At 38.6% G+C, this 17,456-nt stretch overlaps 1 protein-coding gene across 1 annotated transcript; it reads right to left on the bottom strand.

Annotated features, from left to right (window-relative positions):
* Positions 1–1,305: 1,305 nt before the first annotated feature.
* On the bottom strand, positions 1,306–16,223 carry PRRG1 (proline rich and Gla domain 1). Its single transcript, XM_056493321.1, has 4 exons — positions 16,136–16,223; positions 15,500–15,549; positions 11,228–11,388; positions 1,306–4,571 (listed from the first exon to the last, which is right to left on the bottom strand). Exons 2-4 carry the CDS (start codon positions 15,507–15,509, stop codon positions 4,056–4,058), a joined length of 687 nt encoding a protein of 228 aa, XP_056349296.1. The 5' UTR covers positions 15,510–15,549; positions 16,136–16,223; the 3' UTR covers positions 1,306–4,055.
* Positions 16,224–17,456: the final 1,233 nt, after the last annotated feature.

The following is a 17,456-nucleotide window of genomic DNA, read 5'->3' as shown; positions in this document are numbered from 1 at the left end:
AAATGAGAACTTCCCAAGGGGAGCGCGGGCCACACTGGGCACTGACAGCTGGAAGGTCACTGCCCTTCGCTGCTCAGGTACCTTCCTCTGCCCCTCTGTTCTGAGCAGCACAGGACTGCACTTGAGTTCACAGCTCTGAGACACAAATCTCTCCCACAGAGCCTGCCCTGCTCAGCAGCCCCAGGGACTCTTTATCCTGATTACCAGAGCGAAAAGGGAAGGGATGACACCCACTTCTCTCCTGCAATGGAGACCTTCAGTTTCCAGCAGGGATCACCACACAAGGTTGGGTTTGGTTTTGTTCTCTGTTAATTCATCATTCCTGGAGCTGGCATGACATTTTGTAATCACTTTCAAGTGGCTGAGGGGAACTTTGAAATTAAATCCTACAACATTTTTTGCTAGTTTGCTTTCCCTCAGCCTGTGACTTACTTAGCTATGGCTACAACAAATCACAGAATATTCCGAGTTGGAAGGGACCAAGAAGGATCATCAAGTCCAACTCTTAAGTGAAGAGCCCACACAGGGTTTGAACCCACAATCTTGGTTTTATTAACACCAGACACTATGAAAATGAACTCATCTCAGTGTTAAATGCTTTTTTCAAAAATAGGGAGCAATAGAAATTCACAACTCTCATAAAAATTGAGCCTGAATTTTAAAACAATAGACCTGCCTATCCACAAATAAAATTATATTTGGATTTTATATCATCAAAACAATTGATTCATGAAAGTCCGTGGAACAATGGAAATTAAAAGACCACTTAAATACACAAAGTTAATACTCACTTTAGTTGTGTAAAAGTGATATTTTGAAAAATCAGAGGCATCTTAAAATTTTTTATTTAGGATATTGGAAAAGAAATGTTACAAAAATGTTCTATAAACAACATAGGCAAAAAAGTTTAAATAGGATAATTTACTGTAAACCAAACCCCTTTAAAATATACAATACTGTAATCAGAGGTTATTTACATCCAGTGAAGACAGAATAACCTTCACTAATATTAATATCATCTAAGCAAATAATTAATTTCCATAATTTCTTAAAACAGTGCCACCTTTAAGTTAATTTTTAGTAGCCATATCATTTCAGTCCTAATACAAGATGAAATTCAGTGTTACATTCAGAAGTGGGAAAGGCAGTATCCTTGCTATTTGTGTCATCAGTCAGGACAGCACTGCATTCAGAGCTGCAAAACCTTAGAGAGGTACAACTATAAATTTTTATTTTTTGCATGACAATGCAATTACAAGATAGGTAAAACAACAAGGAAAAAAAAAAAGCTGTAAAAAACCCCAGTACAAATAAAATTTTATTTTTCAATCAGGTTAGAAAAGCCAACCACAAGACTAAGTTATTTTCCCACATTTCACAAAACAGAACAAACAATTTGTAAGTTGACACTATTCCAACATGGAAAAAACTGTTCATGTTTTACAGGAAATGCATTTGCACAACTGTCCCACACAGGTTTCATTTAAATATCAAATTTATTCACCAAGAAATAAATTTGTAGCCCACAATGGCTTTCATACTCATGAACTCATGGAAAAGGCATTGTCCAATTAATTCAACTCATAGATAACTTCAAGTTTTTGGTTGTGACTTTTTTTCGAATGGTAAGCATCAATTTTGGATTGCTCATAAAAGTATCTACAGGACACAGTAACAAGATAAAGTAACATACTCAATTCAGGAGCCAGAAACAAACCCATTAAAAGTGCTAGTGGAATACAGAGTAAAGAAAACACAAAAAAACCAGCTCATCTCTAAACTACTAAAGCAGACTGCCCATGTTCAAGGGTTGATGACAGCTGCTTAACAACCTAATGTGACATGGGTGATCTCCATGCATTTCCTACAGGAAAGGCCTATATCCTGACAAGGAAGTTACTGCTAAAACGACAACCTGTGCTGGCAGGCACAGGAGGTGCCAATATGGCACAGACACTGAAGTACCAGCTCTCTCTGAGGTGGTTTCTGCATGCTGGGATGAGGCACTTTGTTCTGGTGAATCTGCCTAAAGCAGTGTATTTATTAACTCTTGCTTGGTATGAAAGGAGCTTTAACTTCCAAAGTGGCAATTCAGGATTCAAAAGAGCTAAAACCACTTCAAAAGAAAAGGTCTGACAGTCCACAAACAAAACCCAGGCAATTTTTACTACAAGTAAACATACTGTACTTATCCGTTTATCTTAATATATCTATTATACATAATGAATATAAATATGAGTTGCAGTTCTGACAGTGGAGTCAGAAATTTGGCCAGGAGTTCATCTCTAATACAGCTTGCCTTAGCAGCTGAAGATGCCCAGCAGGCAATAAAGGCAATCTACTCTTTGCCAAAAACTAGAACTCCTGACTCCACTTGTCAATCTGTTAGATCATATTCTTATCAAAGTGTGCACTTACATACCCATCTATAACCATCCATTTCCGTCCAGGCTCCTTCCATAAAAATCCTTTGGGAGCAGTTGGGTCAAGCCCCCATGAGAGGGCCATTAAGAGCAATTTCAAACAGATGGCACTGGCATTTCATTTGGGATGTTTGGAACAAGACAGTTTGGGTTTCTTTGTAAGAAAGCCAACACATACAAAGCCAACATAATTTAGTCCTTCAGGGCTCAACACATTTCAGTTGGTGTTAATTGATTAGTAGAACACAGAACAATACTAAGCTAATGCCACACTACTTGGTGTGGGAATTTAGAAAACTGAAACTTAATACTCAGAAATTAAACTGAGCAATTAACTTTTAGATCAACCTGTGAAAGAAGAATCACCACACTAGAATTTGGACCACCTAAACCAAGTGGTTGAAATTCTGTACAAGCCTGTATGTAACTTGCATCCATCTCTTCAGCCTCAAAAAGTCACTCCACACTAATGCTTGGGGTTATGCCTGCATGTTCTTAGAATTCCTTGTTGGAATGGATAAGCAATAAATTTATTTGTTCTTGTAAAAAGATATTTATATTCTCTGCAAAAAATTTCCACAGGCACCAGTACAAGGTGCACACAAGGTACGTATCAGTAGGCAAGGGAGTATCAGAACTTGAGGAAGGGGTTTATAGCTGGCGAAACCTTAAGGAAGGTTTTAATAGTTGAAGAAAAAAGGAAGTCTCAGACACTGAATTTCTTTCCATCTTCCCCCTTTATAAAGGAAAGTAATGCCTTTGGGTGTATGTGCTTATAGATTACATCCTGGTCCCACAGGGAAATCACAGTAGGAAGTCCATGATCAGGATTTTATCCACTCTTGAGTGCTCCACTATTACTATTGCATGAACTTTCAAGTTCTGAAGTTAACATATGCAAACTTCTCACCACTAGAATACAAAAGTAAAACCAGATAGGAAAGGCAGAACACAGACAAAAACTTACATCATTAAATTCACCAATTAGTGTCTTGAATTGTCAGCTTCTAAGCATTTACAGAATTTTGAGCTGCAATAGCAAAAACTTTAGAATACACCTCTCCTGCTAGGACTCTGGAATTATTGCTCTTACACCAGCATTCTCTACACGAGATCCTGGTTTCAACACAAAGGCTTCCGAGGGCCAGGAGAGGGTGCAGCATGCAACAAAAATCCAAGTGAGAAGAAGGAACCAACTAGGCAAGAGGCAATACTGCAAAATTAGTCCCCTCTAGTGTAAATAATTATAAAATGTCGCTTAAGGATTCCCTATTGCAGGGAATTCTGACAGTCTGCAGTAAGAAAGGGGAGGGGGATCCCACAAATCTTGTGGGGAATGTGGACAGTGTTTGGAATAAAACAAGTGACATCCTTCAAAACAGAGGTACTTTTGAGAAGTATGACAGAGCACCACATCTGTATCTGCAATACACTCTCAATACAGATTCCTTATCTTTTAAGACATTCAGTAGGGGGAAAAAAAAAATTCCAAACCCAAAGAACAAGTGAACCTAAAAGAGGTGAAAGTCATTGTATACAAGTCCGTTAAATTACAGAAATGCATAATAAGCCAAGATAAAGTGCTACAAAATGATTAATGATTTTCAAAAGGTCCATGGAATTCTTCTTGTTTTATTTAGTACTGGTGACAATGGGGGTTAGTGCAATGGCACTGGCTGAACCGGAATTCACAATGTCTTCGTATTGTGGGGGTGGATCTAAATGTTGCTCAGTTTCGCTTCTTCTCACACTGATTTCCCCAGTGGCTTCCTCATAGGAAGGAGGAGGATCACAGTTTGAGAGCCTGGTGGAAATGGAGTCTGACCGTGCATCCGAATAGCTCAGACCTCCTGGGGAGAGCCCACTGACTTCATCCATTTCCTCCTGCGGGGAATGAACAATGCTGAGCGGCGGGAGGGGCCCTCTGCCGTCTGCGCCATCGCCCAGCGCGCCGGGGGCTGCCCTGTGCACGTACACCGACTGCCGGCGCGTTTTCTTTCTGAACAGGCATCTCCAGATGACAAAAACGACAATGAGGATAACAAAAAGGCCAATGATTAATGGAAATGCAAGGTAAAATGAATACCAGCTATGTCCTGTGTTACTTTCTCCCTGGAGTCCGTTTTTGTAGACTTTCCAGAACTCCTTCTAGAAGAGCAAGACACAACATGTCAGAAGCTATAACACAGTTAATAAAAAACAAGCAATGTAAGCAAGTTGTTTTACAGAATGAGGAGGGGAAAAAAAAATTCAAATATTGATGATTAAAATAAGAACTGGCATGGATAAGCACACAAACTTTCAATTTTTCTTCTCATGTGATTAGTGATACAAAAGGGATTTGGTTTTGCAAACAAACTCCTCATCACTTTTAACATTTTCATATCTGCACTCAAAATTTACAAACACACAGCAGAGACAGGACTACGCAATAATACAAAAAGAAAAGAAAAAAAACCCAACCACAAAACAAACTAGGAAAAAAAATCTCAAAAGCCCTTGCCCAATCAGCATGCACATCATCTGGTGGATCTGTCAGCACCACTCAAGGTACAAGTTTGGGGTTTGTTTGTTTTAAAATTGAATAATACACTAGTACAATTTGACAGGGAAACACTGGCTCAGAATGACTGACCATTTTGGCAAAGCACAACTATGCTGCACTGTCTTATCATAATTTAGACATGCACCACCCTCTGGCTCACACAGCAATCACTGTCAGCTTATTTTGAGTTGATCCAGATCCTCTGTTTACAGTTAAAAATAGCTGCATAACTATGAGACTATTATAGAGGTTATTATATTCTAGAAACCTTGACAGCATAGCTACAGATAAATGGAAATAAAGTGAAAATACAAACAAGTGAAAAACAAAGATGAAGGGGGACACCAATACATGAAAGTCTACTTTGCTGTATTAATATGAACAAGGGGGAGCACAAATATCATGTTACCATCAAATTTCTTCTTTGGTGAATGCTATGAATAAACAGGAAAAAAGAAAGGCATACCCTGCCTCAAAAGCATAGCCATCCTCACCTGTAATGTCTCTCCTACTATGAAATACTTCTACTGTGTTTTGTAGCCATAATTTAGTATATTTAGTATATTGTAGTATAATTAAAAACACCAAACCTCAAAAAACTGTACTTAACAATACCAGCTCAGTCCATGCCAGAATCTCTGAACTCTAATTTTCTTTAAAAATCCACAGACTTGATCCCCTCATGCTCCTGACAGCACCATATTAATTTTAAATGACAGCAAACATTTCATGCAACTATTTATAAAATAGTCAGCAGGTAGAATTGAAATTGTCATTGCTCAGTTGTTAGTAAATGATGTATTCAGGTTGCAGTGACTTTGTTCACAGACAAATCAGATTCATCAGTTTTTTTAGTTTAGCTGCCACATGATGAGCATTAAAAAGAAAATGCCACCAAATTGACCCCAGAGGCAGCTTGAGTCCAGAAGCAGCACAATCCCTCTAGCATGAAGGTCAAGCTTTCCCTGTGCAAAGGCAGGATACCATGGGCAAAACACACACTCACAGCACTACTGGATCAGAATTTTTTCAGGTTAAGAGCAATGCCACATGCACAAAACAACTGACTCTCCTGTAAATTTTCTTTTTCAAAGATAAATTCAGTTGTTCTTATGTCTATGAGTAAATTCAAAAAGTAAAACAATTTCAATTCCTACACCAATTCAGGATCGGACATTTTCTGTAAATTTTAAGGCTTGGCACCACAAGCAGGCTGCCACAATGCTCCTTTTTGGTGTCAACCCTGGTCCAAATCATCTAAGCTGTGTTGGGTGGCATTCCTTCAAAAAAAGCAAGACTGGAAAGATGGACTCTAAATACTTCTCTACAAGGGCCCTCCTTGACATGTGTTCCACAGTGAACCCCAAACCAAATGTTCTGAGTTTAGAAAAAAGTATTTTGGGGGGAACTAACACTGAAAAATGCCATTAGCTGCAAAACAGGGCTTTTGGGATCTCTGCATGGTAAAACCTGTCAGAACCAAACACTTCACCCTCTTCCCCCCAGACTACCAGGCAATTAAGAATACCTATTACTTTTGCATCTGGTTAGAATACAGCTAGCTAGATTACTTAGTGAACTAAATAACATATTGTTGACTAAAAAAAGCAGAAAAGGATTAATTAGGATTATGAAATGCTGCTGTATGTGGGAACCAAAATTCCCACATCACTATTCTGTGGCCTCAATGGCAGCAAAGAATTAAAATTGTACAATGTTTGTTTTTAAGACCAAGGATTTACTGAAAGCCATTAAATATGCTATGCAAGGAGATGTAATTTTAAAGACTTCCTGGAGTAGAAAGGTAGTTTTGATAAAAAAGAAGAAACCACTCTTCTCCCCTAACAATCTATTATGTGTTGCAGACTGCAGAGGAAATGCACCTTCTCCAATAGAAGGGTAGTAAGTACTGACTGGTATTTTAACAGTTTCCATGTTACTTCTAGGTCAGATCTACCTGCTGTAGAAAATGTCTATGTATCTTCACAAAGCTGAAACAGCCTCTCTTCTTGGCACTCTGCTACTCAGCAAAGCAGCAGAAAATCTGTTCTGTTGTCCTAGAGTGGCAGGCACTTAGTGCAGAGCAGGGTGTGCTGCTTTGGGGATGTTTGACTTGGTGATGTGACCAGACAGATGCATAAAGAGCTTAAAGTAAGAGTTTAAACTGCCTTAAGGATGAAAGCAGTTTAATGTCCTCTTTCATTTACATGCAAGGCAAAGAAAATTCAAGAAGGTGTTGACACTCTCCACTCCCCAGTCAGAAATTACTTTAGGTCTTACACTATCTTACAGATACAGAAGAATACACTTTCTGGACACAGGTGAAAAACACTAAAAAAGAAACACTTGCTTAGTCTTTAAAAAAAAAACAAATAAAAACACCAAAAACAACTTTAAATGTTCTTCTTCATGGGAAAAGAAACTACCAAAAAAAAAAACAAAACAAAAAAAAAACAAAAAAACAAAAAAAAAAAAAACCCAGAAAAAAAACCCCCAAAACAACTCCACAAAACCTCACAAAAAATAATTTTCTTAGCATACTAGATCCCAGGTTCCCAGCTTGCATTTTTGCAAGCCAGCTCTCTAAGAGAAGCACAAAGACTTTTAGCTTCAGACTGCCACAATTGACAGGAACTGCAGGAAATTCATCCTTCAGGTCTGATTTGCACAGCTGCCAAGCTCTCCCTCCCTCTGCTCTGCTACCCCACAGCTACACTGCAGAGCAAAGGGATGGTGCAGGAGGAGTACAAGACATCTGGTCAGAGTCAAATCCTGCCCAACAAAGCCACAGACAACTTAGATGAGTTTGCACAGTGTGATTTGTGCAAACTGCTGTTTGTAAAAAACCCTACTGTTTGCAATAGACCAGGAGGGGGAAGATTGAAAATTTACAAAGCATCTCTAAAATTCATACAGAAAGTTAAAGAGTAATTTATAAGCTGAAAAACAAATATTCCTCCCACAACTGCTGGTCTCTTTAACAATAGAAGGGACTTTCTGCTTGACAAAATTACTAACTTGTGATTAATGAAAAGGATACTTCAGTAATCATTTATCCCTGAGTGCTGTACAACTGGGAATACCAGGTGTAAAAACCTTATAAGGCTGAAAAACTTAAGAAGGCCACAGAATGGACAACTGCAATAGAAAAGACTTAGAAAACACTGACAATATATTCCTGCCAAGAACTATTTTTCTGAATGTACATTAGTGCTTTGGCAAATCCTGCTGTTTGAAATAATGAAAAGGAATTCTCAAAGGCTTCCCAAAGACAGTTACAGCAAAATTTTCCAGAATTCTGTTTCCCTTTCATTTGTAATACTTCTAAGAACAGAGTCAGTATCAATTAGCTGGATCTGAAGGCTGAACCAAGTAAGGGGTCCACAAGGAAGTCAAGACTCACACTCTGTTCAGAATTTCAGGGGAGGCCTTTGCTACATTTGGCAGCATTGTCACCCTCAAATGATTCTTTGTCAATTGCCTGACTTGTTTTAAAGTGGACTGATAATAAGCCAGAAGACTGCTTGTATTTGCCAGGCAGAGGGTGAGAACAGAGCAATAAGGAGAAGTGAGTGCACCAGATACACTTTTCCCTTCTGGTCTGCCCCCAATTCCAAGCAACAGGAAAAGATTCACATCTTCTCTTATGAGTATTTATCCAGTTTCCATAATTACACATGGAGCAATACTGGAAGTCTTACTTAATAATATAATTTCAGATCTGGTGCTAACAAGTTTTGAGTTGCTTCCTAAGCTTTCTAGCAGTAGTTTGTTTTGTTTGAATAAAGCAACAAAGAGAACTTGGCAATTTCTGCGATATTTAAATTCACTGGAAATTTGCAATAGGAATGAAAATCTGTGACTTCCAGCTTTTAAAATCTTCATGCAGTTTAATTTAAAAAAAACGAGTTAATGGAAATTATACTAACATCAGTGCAACAATCACACTCAGATACTTTGCACAGTAACCTCTGAATAAACCTTTGAGCCTCCCAGCAACCTCTGACACCTGACCAGTGACCACATGCAGTGCTGCCTCCAGGCTTCAGGCACCACCAATAAAGAGCTTTAAAGGATCACACCTAGGGCTCACCTTATTTGTCAGCTTCTCTCTGACAGTAATCACTGGAGACTGCTGAAAGAGCTCACACACAAGCAGGCAGGGATACTCTCCCAGATTTCACATATTTGTACCTCAAAAACTTCCATTAGCCAAAGTTGATTCCCTTTAATTAATGGTTCCAGACTGATTTATCTTCCTTTCATTTACATAATTGTTCATTGAACCTATACAAGCTTTCAGGATCTGAAACATCCTGTGGCAAGGCAGTCCACAGCTCCATCAGCTGTGGTGAGGAGAGACTCCTATTTGCTTTGAACCTGCAACTTTCCTTTGAGGCCCTGTTAGCTCTGCTATCAGAAGGATGGCAAGTGACTGACATCAGCTCAGCCTTCATCTCACAGACACCATGACATATTCCCTGATTCAATTATTTTATGATCTATTGTTTTGCAAGTCTTTCCATATCTCTTATCAATTGTCATACTTCTCTGATCCTTCCTCACCTACTAATTTGCTTTTAAAGAGATAGGGAGATGAGAGTTGTAGACACTCAAGATGTGGCTAAGCTCTATTTTGATCCCTGTTCCTTTATTTCAGATTCTTAGAACTCAGGGGTTTGTTGTTTTTTGGGTTTTTTTTTTTTTTTTTCCTTTGACTGCTCAGCATTAAATTGAAGTATTTATAGACTGAAATTCAGATCTTGTTCCCAAATTCTGTTCAGAGCCAATCATATATTATTATGATTGTTCCCAATTCTTCCACATGCATTACATTTGTCAACATAGAATTTCATATCCTATTTTATTCACAAAGTCCTGCAAATTCTTCCTTGTTGGCTGTAGCCTAACATAACAGTTTGATCTTTATAACTTACTTTATAGTTTTAAATAGTAATTCTGAATCTGCCAAAATACCCAAGCCTGTCTTGAAAATATTGAATGGCATGTATGCATACTTGATATACACAATGCTATTTAAAAATTCATGCACCAAAAATAACTTAAAGGAAGTGCTCAATATTACTTTAATATTACAAATCTGCATACTGCAGATCTGCCCAGAAGACTGCAGAAAAACAAAGAAGCAAGTGGACAAGACAAAAAATACAGAGATTAGACAAAAAGTTATCACAAGATAAATAAGCTACAGCCCCTATTTGAATTCCAGTCTATCTATACCATGAAAGCTTTGATCCTGTGTTTCTCTGAATATACTATATCATGTTCCCAGTCTACTGCATCCATTCCCTTCCCCTGGGACACAGATGTTAAGTGTTACTAAGTGGTTGTGTAGATGGATACTGCTGGGGGACAATGCACTAAACACAGCCCAAGTAAATGAGGCTGCTCAGGCACCACTGCACATCAGCAGAGCCTGGCCCATTAGCAACTCCCCACAGCAGAACACAGAATCAGGGAAAACTAATACAGTAGTGGAAATGGATAAAAGGTCAGGACCTTATTGGCAGCTCCTTCACCACTTGTGGCAGAAATGTAATTATTTCCATTTTACTACTTCCCAAATACCTCTGCAAGGGAAATGCTAATTATCATAGCATAAAATGTTCCTAAATGGGAAAATGAAGCTGAGAGACCACATGTTTAAGTTATGTTTTCTCTAGTGATTCAACAAAAAGCACAAGTGATATTGTGCTAGAATTTTATAAAAGTTGCCTCATTGTACACAATTTTTAATTATGTTTAATTTAATTATATAATTTTTATTTTTAACAATGAGGTATCATTAGAAATAGTCACACCAAGTCAAGTTTGGGAGGTAAAAACACATGAGTGCAGAAAGAAGCAGCTTTGAAGACACACCACATGTCCAACAAATTCATTTTAATAAATCAGAAAATTCTCATGCCAGCCTTATCCATCTTGCCAGATATGTACATCACCACCAATAAAAAGGTGCCAAGAACTTAAAATGTCCAGGATGCCTTAATACACTGTTATTTTTTGAGGCAGAGCTCAGCAATTAAAGAGTAGAATGTGTCACCTGTGTAAATTTCAGAAGAAATTTGCGAGGTTGCCTGTGCCACTTTGGCAACTAAACCCACGGGCCTTGCCAGTACAATTTCCCTGTGCAAAAACCAAATCTAAGGCAGTGTTGGAAAACACACCAGCACTCAGCACACCCAAAGGTTTAATGCAAATACACCCCACCCATCTTTACATACACAGCAAAACATACCGTTTTTTCCTCATTTTCAAATGCTTCTCTTGCTTCTTCATAGCTACAGATTTCTTCTCTGCATTCATGTTCTATGTCACCTTGCTTTATTTCTTCCAGAAATGTGTTGGCTCTTGGGTATCTTTTTAACACAGAGTTGGCTTTGTTCTCTGTTAAGAACACTGAATAAGAAGAGGAGAGTCAACAAAGGTCACTTCTAAAATAGACACCCAAAACCTCATGCTAGAATCACTCCAAGAAGATATGCCTTTGAGAAAAAGTTTTTTCAAAGTCTTCCCCTTTATTTGATATGATAAAAGGCCTTTCTTAGTTTTGCTCACTGTGATAAGTAGTTGGGCTACAATTTCAGTAGTTATTGCTAAAATGTCATAAATGCACAGACCTCAATGCAGCATCATAGTCACACGTGGTGATACAAGACTGAAGCTCAAGAAGAGTCCTTGGAAGAGATAAGCACATGCTCAGCTCAAGCTGACATAGAACAAATAAATCCTGCTTGTCAACATCCAAAATGATATTTGCAACTGCCTGAGGGCATCACAGCCAGAATGCTCTGAAGTTTTTGATATAAATATTTATGAATATTACCCAGAGTCACAAACACCAGACAGCTGCATTTATCAATGTTTAAGTCTGTAAGTTTTCTTAAGTAACTTTTAAGCAGACTTGCTCCCTTCACTTCTGAGCCATGAAATGAGCACTCTTTTGAGAGTCTGGGAAGAACTAGCCTTTTCTTATTTTTTTGAGCCATACAGAAAACCTCACCTTATTTGATGAATCAAATGAAACAATCCTAAAAGGCAACCAGTGACACAGGTATTCTTTATTTGCTTCCCTTAGTCTGCTGACCAAGGAGGAGAGCTGGAAGCAATCTCTTTTCTTCTGATCTTCCAGCTTTCCATCAAACTCTCTGACCCAATGATTTTTACATATGCAGTAACTGGGAACACTTTGAAATCCATCAGCCTGAATTACCAGGAGGCATATCTGCAGTGCATGATGCAGGAATTCTCCAGGTATTTCAGGTCAGGAAGCAGGAACATCAAGCCAGTGCTACACTGTTCTTGGGCTCTGAGTGCTAGCAAGAGGGGATAATGATTCATTGCACTGCCACACTAATGCATTTGTGGCACTTACCTGGCCTACACAATCATTTGTGCATTGCTTCATCGGCAGTTAGTCTGAAGGGTTGTTTTTTCCCCCACTTAATCCTCTGATTTTTAATGTTATAAAAGGAGGGCAGGAGCTTTTGCTTTAGAAAGATGTGGTGGTATTTGCCAGCACTGATTAGCATAATTAACCTCAACTTGTTTAGTGTCTGTGGTACACTACTGTAATGGATTTACATGGCCAGGCCACAGGGGTGGCTTCTGTGAGAAGCTGCTAGAAAATCACCCCGTGCCAGTGGAGAAGGAAGGGGAGGAGGTGCCCCAGGTGCCAGTGCTGAGATTCCCCTGGATCCCATGGTGCAGACCATGGTGCAGGGGAGTGACAGAGCAGCTTTGGGGGCACCTGGCATCCAGACAGGGGCAGTCAGTCACAACTTGGTTACAAATCATTACATGGTGATTGTCCTTTTGCAAAGGATTATATGAAGATGTGAAGATTGAATTCCAGAACACCACTGACTCCTATGCTTCCAGCTGAATAAATTACATACATACATACATGCATGCATCACACAAATTACCCTGCTCATGAGGATACTAGGGGTTCAGTGTATCTAGCTGTGCAACCACACCTACTGCAAATTTGTTTTTCTTCAGCACCACAGGTTAGCACATGGATATCTCCTACTGTGTAAGTTCATCGACTAAATAACATTCAGAAACCTCTGCAAAAAGCTAAGGATAAAATATGGCTTTTTTCCACTTCCCACACAATTCCCCTCACTTCCATCTAGGCCTGAATAATTTAGTTTCTTTCAGCCTCATGCCTCAGTTATCACCTCAAGGTGATGAGCTGAAGGATTAATCTGTATCAGGAATGTAGCACACAGCCATGCCTGGGGATGGACTGCAAGCGCTTTTCCTACTTCCCCCAACTCCTTGTGGGCATTCCTGAAGGGAACAAGTGTTAGGCCAGACTGTCCTAAGAGTATTCATATGTAGAGGCATTGAAGAGTAGATAATGCACTGTAAATTAAGTTTCCCTTCCTCCATCAGATAAAACTTAAGAGAATTTCATTTCATGGCTGGAATCCATCCCCAAAAAGGGCAATGAGAGAAATGATGACAGCTTTGTATCAGATGCAGAGGGAAAAGAAACACAGAAAAATGCAGGTAGCTGAAAATACCCTGATTTGCAGATCCTGGCTCTCAGAAACCAAATACAAATTCTTGTTTCTGCATGTACTTTCCAATTGCCAAAGAGAGAAAAGGTTTAAAAGCTGCTACCTTAAGAAATACTGCATTTGATACATATTGGTATGAGTTTTTAGGTAATATTTTAGTTTTCCAAAAAGAGATAATCATAAATTTCTGAAATGCATTGATGAAGAACAGCAAAATGTTAATTCAGTTCAAGAATGAACAATATATGACTATCTAAACCCCCAAAGTTTATATTTAACAATTCATATTCAGAAGGTCTGTCTTCTCTCACAGTACAGTATACAAAATGCACATACTACAGAGACAGAAAAAGCCCACTGAGGAAAATAAACTGCATCCCATATTAATTATGAATGTATCTGATAAATAACAGTCTCAAGCTTGTCCAGACCAGGAATGCCTTTTGACCCTGCAAGGCTGGGAATAAAAATGAAGTATATTAACTTCTTTGTTTGGATGTGACATTTTAAATGCTTTGCATAATCCTAGTGACTTCAAATCCTATTGAGAAGTCAATACAAATGTTTCAAGGAAATAAAAACCTGCAACTGAAATACAGAGATTTAATGAGAACCAGGCATTGCCTGATGAATCTTATTAAAAAAGATAATGGAACTGCAGAACCCATTCTGACTCTTGGTATTCCAGGACCCCCCACCATGTAGATATTCAACTGTAGTTGGATAGGAGTGTGTAAAAAGCCCACTTGGGTTGGATGCCCACCTAGGTAAGCCACAGCATGCTTAATTCACTGCAGCTGTTACTGTGGAGCTGAGCATAATCAGGGGAGACTTGCATGTGGTAAGAATAAAGGAATGAAGCAAGATAAGTCACTTTTTCACTTTGTTAAGGAGATTACCTAGCAAATAAAAGATAAAGTCAAAATCATTATTTTGGTGTTATATAATGCACAAATCATCCAAAGTCTCTTCCTTCCCCAGTTTTTGTAGAATATAGATGAAGTTATACAACTACCAAATTTAATGCATTTGAATACATAATTTCTTCAGACATGCTTGTGCTCTGTATGTAACTGTAATAATTGGCTTTTACCAAGTTTTTATGCATCAGAAAGCTTCTAAAGATGCAGTTCCACTTATTATTATTGAAGACAACAATACAGTCAGATCAATTTATTACACATCCTCTGGAAAGCCTGCCTGCTATCCCAGCAGTGAATGTATACTCTAGCAAGGTGAAATTCAATCAGAACTGGAGCCAGGCATGGACACAAGAGGATAAATATTTTGCAGCCTGCCAGCTGAAGCTGTCACAGGGAAAGGAAGAAGGCTTTAGGTCTGTAGTGTCAGAGGGAACAGGGAACAGCAGCGGGGGAAAAGTATTCTGACACTCAAGTGCTCCTGAAGCAAAGCCTGGGCACCAAAACCTGCTCTACTGAGACCATTTTTGAGTTTCCTTTTTTGACTCCTTAACAACACCTACGCAGACTAAAATCACTACTAAATAATAATTTAAAAATATTTTAGCTCTAAATTTGAAGGTGCTGCTGCTATTAAATCTTTCTCTAGGTCATCTTAATAAATCCATTTGGTTTGAATAGGGCTGGAAGGAGAAAAAAATATTTGTGCTTTTATTTATAAAATTTAAAAAGTGACTTCTGCTCCAAGAATCAGGAGTTACAGAGACAAACTTAAAAACAGTTAAAACTAAAGTAGTCAAGGCTGGAAATTGAGTTCTGTGGTCTTCATTCTGCAGCCAGCAACCAATAATGATTCTGTGATGATTTTTATGGAGTGCAAATAATATCCCTGTCAGAACAGTTGCATTACTCCAGTTCAGGTCAGTGAGCAAAGATCTGCATCATCTGCAACATCAAAGCCAGTTCAGTGCCAGAAGGCACCTTTCGTGCAAAGAGACTGGGATTATGAGCAGAAGACAGGAAATAATAGACAATGCACACTCAGTAGGTGAAACTTACCACTATCCATGGTGATTGCTGTCAAGGCAGGGAACTTGCAAATATCAAGTCTGTAAACAAAAGAGAAAATATCCTGATGAGTTTGCAAATTACAATCAACTTGGACAAGTTTCTTTTTCTGGCACAAATACATCAGTATTTGAAACTCCAAGATCAAAATCAATCCATCTTTTGAGTTGTACCAGTGCTGCATGCAAGCTGATTTCACTTGTATAGGAACACTATCCAAGAAAAAGATAACCTTTGAAATGGTGAATGATTTAACATTTTTCAAGGCTTCTCAAATTCAGAATATCAAAAATGTTAATATGAAATAAGAGGGTGTGTATAATTTTTAAAAAAATGCAGCCTGTTTTGCCTAATTGAACTTTAAGACTATTACATTCTCCACTGTAATTACTTATACCTTAACTAAGAGTTAAATTAACTCTGCAGAGATCATCAAGTCAACTCATTATCTTTAGTCTATAGATCAGATTTTTTGAAATCAGAATGAACACATGGAAATTCATTCAGAGTCAGGCACTGATTAAAACAGGATGCCTGCATAAAGTTCAAGGGCAGAACAAGACCTGCAATTTGGCAAAGGAACTTGCACTACATGAGAGGATCCCAACCTGCCCTACAAGAACTTACATGTACTTTGTACCTTGTCTTGGAAAGAGAACAGACAGGAGATGCTCTCAGTTGGGAAAGTGCCTGAAGCTCATTGCACCCACCAGGCAGAGAGCCAATAAGAACTGCATCTGGAGGAAGCAAGAGTACTGCAACCCCTTGGAGTCTTTTTGGTAAGGGAAAAGTCAGGAAAATAAAAGCTTTCAACAAATTAAGAGAAAGGTGCAACTGCCTAACCAAGCTAGAAGAATGCTACAAGGTTAAAGGGTTTTTTATTAATAAATTACCTACACCTAAGGGTTGGCACCAGTCTTCAGAGGCCAGGTTACACATCAACATATCACACTACCCAGATGTCCTCACTTTCCATAAATCCAAACCCTCATAAGCAAACCTTTCTATCAAAAAGGTTGGCCATGGCTGTTGTAATAAACAAAGAAGGAAAGCTAATGTTTCCAGCCTGGCCTGCCCAACCCTGTGACTCGTCATGCAAGAGCAGACTGCAGTACTTGCAGTGCTGAGGTGACTGGTGCTCCACGAAGACATCCCAGACTGACAACAAAACTGTAGGAGTGGCACTGCAAGATGTGGGGTGAAGGAGCAAACTGATTCTAAAGCAAGTTCATCAAATCTCTGCAAAGGCAAATGAATGTGAATAAAGAGCAGACATTAAGGCACTCTCAAATCTCACCACCAGAGTGTTTAGCTTGTTGTTACATAGTATTGTAGCTTTAAAGAAGCAGAGGGCTTAATTTATTTTTTTCAAAATATATATAAAACCTCTTTGAATAACCAGAATTTTTCTTAGCAGGCTACTCTATGCAAAAACAAACGACCTTTGCCCTTTGCTTCTTGAATAGAAATAAAATTAGTATCATTTAATGATTAGTCACATTGTCACAACCCAAATATCTGTAATGAAAAAACTGCTAAACTTTTTAAAATAAGCATGTCATTAAAGATTTGGCTAGTGTTCTATTTTCTTCACTCATTACCTTTTTATTTTCTTTTGCCATTTATTACCTACCAGTTTCAGACAGCTGGTTTAGCAACAGACCCCAAAAAACACACATAACAGAAGAGGCAGCAGCCAGGAGTGCTCCCTTGCTCTGTCAAGGGGCAGCAATGCAGTGAATTAAACATACCTTTATCTTCAATGAAGTCTTTTTTTTTGCAATAAATTCCAGTTAGTCTTTAATGTTTCACCCTTTTAACAAAACTCGAGCGTGGATTTCTACAGCATTCAAGACAGAACACAAGCATCCACATCCATGAGTCACAAGCCCTGTGATGGCTCTGCCTACTTGGAACTGTGCTGGGAAAAAGGGGACTTTGAGCCTTC

Source organism: Oenanthe melanoleuca, chromosome 1 (assembly GCF_029582105.1).
Source record: "Oenanthe melanoleuca isolate GR-GAL-2019-014 chromosome 1, OMel1.0, whole genome shotgun sequence".
NCBI classification, from domain to species: Eukaryota; Metazoa; Chordata; class Aves; order Passeriformes; family Muscicapidae; genus Oenanthe; species Oenanthe melanoleuca.
This window is presented reverse-complemented; position numbering and strand designations above follow the sequence as displayed.